Source organism: Limanda limanda, chromosome 2 (genome assembly GCF_963576545.1).
Source record: "Limanda limanda chromosome 2, fLimLim1.1, whole genome shotgun sequence".
Lineage (NCBI taxonomy): Eukaryota > Metazoa > Chordata > Actinopteri > Pleuronectiformes > Pleuronectidae > Limanda > Limanda limanda.
Window position 1 is genome coordinate 27670370 of NC_083637.1, and position 7583 is coordinate 27677952.

At 38.2% G+C, this 7583-nt stretch overlaps 1 protein-coding gene across 1 annotated transcript; it reads right to left on the bottom strand.

Moving 5' to 3' along the window:
* Positions 1–5044: 5044 nt before the first annotated feature.
* On the bottom strand, positions 5045–6124 carry LOC133019146 (4-galactosyl-N-acetylglucosaminide 3-alpha-L-fucosyltransferase 9-like). Its single transcript, XM_061085522.1, has one exon. It carries the CDS (start codon positions 6122–6124, stop codon positions 5045–5047), a length of 1080 nt encoding a protein of 359 aa, XP_060941505.1.
* Positions 6125–7583: the final 1459 nt, after the last annotated feature.

Sequence of the window (7583 nt, forward strand, 5' to 3'; positions counted from 1 at the left end):
ATTGAAACTGCCAGAAAAGAAGAAAGCATCATCACAATTTACTGTCAACACATTTCTCAGTTATATTGTTGACATCATGACAATTATTAATATTACACAAAACACAAGTCATCACACCAGTTAAGATTCTAATATAATTGTCAAAGGTGCTGTTAAACTGCATGTAACATTAATAGCCCAATAAACTATAGTACATGTTTGTTTGAAACCAAATGAACATAATTTCTGCCCAATTTCTTTGTAGTTTCAAAACGTTCCTCTAATTAATAGTGGTACAATGTGTGAAGTGCAGTGGTGGGAAGTAACAAAGTAGAAATACTTTGTTACTGTACTTAGGTAGATTTTTCACATATCTGTACTTTACTTGAGTATTTATTTTCCTGACGACTTTTAACTTTTACTCACTACATTTGAGCACAAATATCTGTACTTTCTACTTCTTACATTCTCAAAACTGGCTCGTTACTTGAGCAGCGGACGTTGGCGCAACGTGCACCTTTACACACGGCGCACCTCTCTCTCGCTCTCTCGCCCCTGCAGGAGCTCAGTTCAGTCTTTATTATTAGGGCCCGAGCACTGACAGGCACTGACAGACGTGAGGCCCTATTGAAATTGTAAGGATTATTATTCAGGCAAATTAATTGGCTTTTTGAGGGCTTTTATTAGGTGACTTTGCATAATTTTTTGAAGGTATTCCTTTGTCCATTCACATTCGTTTTCCCTTTCCTGCTTCGTGTCAACATCTGCACATAAATACATAGCTTGAAGCAGCAAGTGGTTAACTTTTCTTAAAGAAATATTGGAAGTAGTTGGTTTAAACAAAAACTGTTGGCAAATAGACTATCATTGGTTGGCAGTGTCTACTTAGTCTTACACGTCCACGTAAACAAAACAAACAGATTTAAAACAAGTCCAGATGGAAAAACAAACAACACAACCAATTATATAAGCAAACGCAAAAACAGCTTTCAGCCAACACAACCAAAAACAAACACTGTGTCGTGGACTACTACTACTGCATATTCATGCACACAATTCAGGTTTTTTTATGGACCTCGCCAAATGGAACCCTGGGTAATCAGGCCCAGTTTTCCACTCACTATAATGCCAATATAATTTTTGCAAAGATATTATATATCTATATATTGCCAATTCCAATCCTTAGTCGCCCTTTGTGCTGACTCAACACAACTTAGAAGCTGTTGATTCTTTATATATGTATTGTACAAACTGGCTAATGTGTACAACTTCAAGCAGGGTTGTGTCTTCACTTTGTCGTCCCTACAGGCAAGATACCCTACAGGTGTATTGTCACCCTGCTGGAAACAAATGCAAACACAAGCGCAGGCCCATTCAGTGAAGAGAGTCTAATGATAAATAAACAGGCTTACATGTAGATGCGTGGACAAGCTGGCGGGCAGGTACACAGGCAGGTAAACATCCAGGCAGTTACAAAATACAGCTAATAGACACAAAAGGTTCATTTGGTCTATTAGTGGCAGGTCTATTAGTGTTCTTAGGTAGAATCAAGAGGCACTTGTTTATTCTGTTGTATTGATTCTTTGTTGTCTCTAGAAGTTCAGATGCACTTGTCCAATACTATTTTAACCTCAGCATCTCAAGTTCAAAATTTGTAGTTGTTATAATTTTTTCAGTCAGTTGAAATAAATAAATCCTGAACTGAACAATTTTGGGTTGTTTTTGTCTGTATAGGCCTACTATAAAAAGCACTTAGCATTTTAAATTTTGGTACTTGTACTTTTACTTTTGATACTTAAGTACATTTCAACACCAGATACTATTGATACTTAAGTACATTTAATATGAGCACCTCTAAGACTTTTACTCAAGTCATTTTCTGATGGGTGACTTTTACTTTTACCGGAGTCACTTTCAAGTAAGATATCTGTACTTTTACTCAAGTATGTCTTTCAAGTACTTTATACACCACTGGTGAGGTGCTTGTTTGGAGCCACATTGGTGTTATGCAACCAGAATGATTATCGGGTTTGTAAACACATAAAATAGTTTCTAAATAATATATATATTTATAAATAAACATCAGAAAAATTGTATTAATTATTTTTGGATGGCTGGAGGAACATTAAATATGATATTCCTGGCTGATACATGAGGGTTACGGAAATGTTTCAGTAAATAACATGATAATTTTCCTCAGAATGTGTTGTTAAAAATTATAACAATATCCATATCAATAATATTTCTGCTTACGACATGTTCGCTTTAGCTTCAGGCTTTGACCATGATATAATGAAGTGGCATTCACAACGGTAAAGTAATTATTATCTATTTATCATGTAAAAGCAACTCTTAAAAAACCTTGACAGACAATGATCACAGGCGAGGCGTCTAACACTTGGATTGTCTGTAGTTTACAAATGAATCTACAGCACAATCAATTTGCATTGAATAATCTTGCCCTCACCTTTCCACGGGGATGGATGTGTCCAATTCTGCTTCGGAGTCGGTTGCAACTTTCTGATTCTGATTCGGATTCGGTTGTAACTTTTCAACCAGGGAAACAGAGGAGTCCGAAATCCTCAGCTCCTGGCCCGACAAGACGTCTTAGCACTGCTGGACGATCAATACTTGAAGATCACAATTTGGCTCAGTGCGCGTAGAACAATCAAATCCGCCTCGGTGTATCTTCAGCGGAACCTGAAAGAGTTCAGTAAAGTTGGAAAGATATTTACAGATTCGGACTTCCCGGATCAATAAGTCAAAAGCGAAACGTTGTTAAAACAAAGGGCAGCATAATTCACACCGTAGCAAGGTGGAGAACGGGCGACAGGCCATTTATCATCAATATGAGCTGTGAGAGGAGTGCGCAGGTACCGTCTACGAACGCTATACGTCACTTTCAAAATAAAAGCATGGATAAAAAATTAGACAAAAACAGGATCTTTATCTCGGAAAAACAGGGAAAAAATTTGTAAGAAAAACAGGGGGGAAAATTAGTTAGAAAAACAGATCTTTTTTTCCCAAGTGAATGCAATACTCTTCCGTAGAATCGGGACATCACACCCGTTTACTTTCCCTCACACTTCAAAACTTCTCTATTGACAGAACCCTCTTCCGTCAGAACCCCTTTCAAAACAAGAGTCCAAGCCAACACCCTGCTTATAAACATATCTATGCTTATAACAGGGACTATCAACCTTCCATAATAGCCACTAGATAAAATAGCTTACAGTAACAAACGAAATATTTGAATTATGGACAAAAATGAAAACTATCCTTTATCTATCTGTAGCATATCCCGAAAGACGGTCGAGACCTTCAACTGATGTTTTCTGGTTTATTTGAAACTTCCCTAAACAACACCGTAAGAGCTGGTGCCTCTTCGGAGGATCACTTAAACATAACACCTTTGTGTAGTGGTCAAAAAGTTTCGGGTGACAGTTGAATGCCAATCGGGTTCACCACATATATCCAGAATAAACGGGACGGGAGGCTGATGATTCCAGAAATAGACAATTTATTAAATTCATACAAACGGTTTAAAAAGACTGATCAAACAGCACAGGATCATGTGTAAAGAATGGAGTACTGGCCTGTACTTGATCTAAATAACAGATTAAAAGGGGGGAGGTTAAAGGCTCCAGACCCAGTTTAACAAAGCTTAAATATCATGAATAAAACAAGCACAGCACACTTTAAGAATCCCAACGCACCAGTGGCTTATCACTCCAAGCGATATTATACACTGAAATAACAGAAGAGGGCCTCTAGTTTACGGAGCCAATAACTCACCAATATTCAAGCCATTAAACCCGGAATTCACAGTACCCGTCAACCATATTGCACATTGCCCAACAAAGAACAAAATCAAATAAAACAAAGAAACAAGAAATCAAACCAATTAATCAGAAACAAACTAACTCTATACAAGGCCAAATAATCTCAATGAAATCTAAATGTGGGAAAAAACAGTGACCGTAAATATTCTGCCTGAAGGCAGCCCTATGAAACAAACATGTTGTATTAGGTCGGGAAAATTATTTAACAAGTTTATCAAAATGTTTGAAAACATTTACAAACATAAAACACATTATGCCATACCTTCAACTCATTAAAATAAAGCTAAAACAGGAAAAGACAACTACACTTAATGTCACAGACACGATAGTATAGACTCTGGATAATTGTTCTGGCGCATTATTTACAAGTATTGTTCCCATTAGTTTGTTGGTACACGCTGACTTGAGGATATTACAGCGTGAATTTATGTCGATGCTGATACCCTCACGCGCAAACGCACACACAGCTGTACGCTGGGCTCTATAAAGTTACAGATTCATAACAGTAAGTGCGCATGTATACGAGAACTTCACTTTCAAATAAGGCCTTTTTTTTTGGTGTTTTTTTTTAATGAAAACTTATCTCGGAATTTCAGAGATAATTATCTCAGAGAAACAGAAATATATATTTTTTCAAGTGAATGCAATACGCTTCCGTAAAATTCAGTGCAGCTTGTGTCACTCTAGTGTGCTGCTGAAAAGGGCTATATCAAAACCACAAACATTCAAATTCAAAGATCACTTCTTGAGTCTGGAAAGACATTAATTTTAGTGAGTTAATTTTAAATCAAAACAGTGTAAAGCAGGTGTAAAGCACAGGCTTGTCCCTTAGAGTTGTGAAATGATAGCTGATTTTAATGTGAGTGTGCAGATATTCAGCTGGATCCATTGCAACTGATGCCCCACCTACTCATTAGCAGAAGTCAGGATAGAAACTGGAAGTTTACTTGTCTTTAAAAATTTATCAAATTAGGTACCTGTAAACAAAGCAAAAATAAAAATGACACAATCATCCAAATGACCACAATAGAATGGGTAAAACCCTTTTGACTCAAAACAGAGAACATTTGCAACACTATTTTCATCCGCTCCAGTTTGATAATAATATCAACGGTTACCATGTGAATTATATTGATTAATTAAATCATTACTCTATAAAATGTCAAAGCAATCACACAAATTAAAAGTATATGTTCTAGTTTATAGTCAGTCAAATGATGTTCTCACTGTAGTTTTTCTGAAAAGTACCACCCATAAAGATCATTGATAACATGGTATTCTTTGTGCTTTGAGATGTGGTCACAGGCGAGGCAGACGGGATGAATGAATTCATTGCTCATTGTCAAAAGATGAGCAGTGACTTCATAGTTCTTTCTCCACTCAAAGTAACTCATGTATGCTTCATGGTCCTTGTCCAGGCGTTGCAGATTCTCTGCCAAACCTTTAGCGTCAGGGAAATCATTTATGTGAATGAAGGAATTATTGGGAAGGAACTGCTCGTAGTTTTCCCTCGGTGGACCCAGAACTACAGGAACAGCCCCTGCTACCAGGGGCCCGTTGACCTTCTCCGTTATGTAGTCCATGTGGATCGAGTTCTCAAATGAGAGATAAAACTTACAACTCGCAAGGGTTGAGTAATAGTCTTCAGGTTTCAACTGGTGCCCACTAAAAGCACCAAAGACATCAACCTTTATGTGTTGGGACAGTTCTGTGTAATATTTCTCTCTCACAGACGTTCCAGTAGCTGGGTTACTGTTACTGACAACCCAACAAACCAGTTTGTCTTTCTTGGGCAGAACAAATTCCTCCTTGGTCTCTGTTTGCTTGATTGTCACTTCATTCCTCACTGTGATGTCAGCATCTCGTCTGTAGCTCAGTGTTAAGTTGAACAGATTTTCCAGACCTGGTATTTTCGCAGTGTTCGTGGGAGATTCTACATTGAACCAAATCCACTTCTGAAAATGTGGACGTGGCTCCTTGGGCATGTTTTCCAAATGCCAGTTTATTTCTTTTTGGTAGAAGATGACTCCCTCTGCTTGGCTGTACAATGACCTGTTATCAGTCAGAATGCAGTCATCAATGTTGAAGTGGCTTGAGCAAATTTGGAAATCAAACCTCACACCAAGAGGCCAGAACCACAGCAGAACGATGGGCTTTTCAGTTTTTTCATCAGCTACTGTCGACATAGTCAGACACGCGGGAGATGGAGCCTCTAAATATACAAATAAAGAAATAACGCAGCAAATAAGGCCAACAATAGCTAAGTTTTCCCGGAACAGCGTTTTACTGGAAGATCCTCTCATCTGTGGAAGAAAAAATAAACTATTGTCACCTCTTTGATAACAACATCATGACTTGCAGTACTTCAATGGACCATCGGCCAATACAATCAGCTTTGCATGTATCTAGGCACAACAGGCCTGATAAGCTTCCGATTTTCAAGCTTTACATCTAAGCAGCGTGCGTGGGGCTGAATTAAAAAGCATATAATGCAAGAAAATTATTGTTTAAAAAACTTCAGGAATAGATTAGACTGTAGGATTCAGTGAATTTGATTGAATAATTTGATTGAATAATATGTATGTGCTTTGCTGCCTGTAACTTCCTTTTCAGATGGTTTGCTGCACCCAGATGCTTGAATTTGTTTATACTTTGCAGCCTAGTACTATCAGCGCTGCAAACTCTCACGCTTGTGCATGTTTTCACACGCACTCACGCCACACACCCAATTTCTCACGCCGAGCGTCCGCCCCCCGCCCCGAACCACGTTCACTTTTTAAATCATCATCGTATCAGGCCGTCATGAAATACCAGGAGCGGTTGAATGTGTGTGTGTGTGTGTGTGTGTGTGTGTGTGTGTGTGTGTGTGTGTGTGTGTGTGTGTGTGTGTGTGTGTGTGTGTGTGTGCTCCCAGATAACGGACACACACAGGCCCTGGGGCTCCGCCCCCCGCCCCGCTCACTCGCTCAGAGAGTGAGATCAGAGCTCGTTCACATGAAGCAGCTGAGCGGGACACAGAGTTTCTCTGGTCTCAGCTGCTCAGAGATCAGCGCCTCAGCTTCTTGATCAGAGCAGAAGCTGCAGTTGGTTTCTACCAAGCTTCATTATCTGTGTTCGCCTCCAGTCTGACCTGCTCTCGCTTTTTGTTTTAATATTTCGCCAACTAAAATATATATTTTTAACCTATTAGGCTGCAGCTATATGTTTTTATTTATTTCAAAATAGGGTACTTCTTATTTCATACATTTTCCACAAATATGGGGAGGACTCAAATAGCCCTACAAAGTTCTGTGTTTAATTTATTTCAAAGTAGGACGACACTTGCCTGTGTATTTTGTTTGTTTGTTATTTTGTTGCTTGTCTGTTTGAGTAGCTGGCTGAAAGCAAAGAAGTAGTACGCTTACCTTTTATTGGTAACCTAACTGTTACGGTTCATTGTTTCTGAAATAAGAGGCCTGACTGCTATGTTCACAGCAAACTTCAAAAAAATAAAATATTAAGCCATGGTTTAACTTAAATGTGCACTTTATAATTTAATTTTGCACCGCCCTGTTTGGCAATGTTGTATTTTCAATAAAATAAAACATTTGCATAAAGCAAGCCAATCCACTTTTTCATGTTGATAAGAGCATTAAAATAAAAAAAAATAAATGAAGGGACATTTAGAATAGATGAAAATTTGCGATTAATTGCAATTCATTTTGAGTTAACTATGACATAAATGCTATTAATCGTGATTAAATATTTTAATCTTTTGACAGC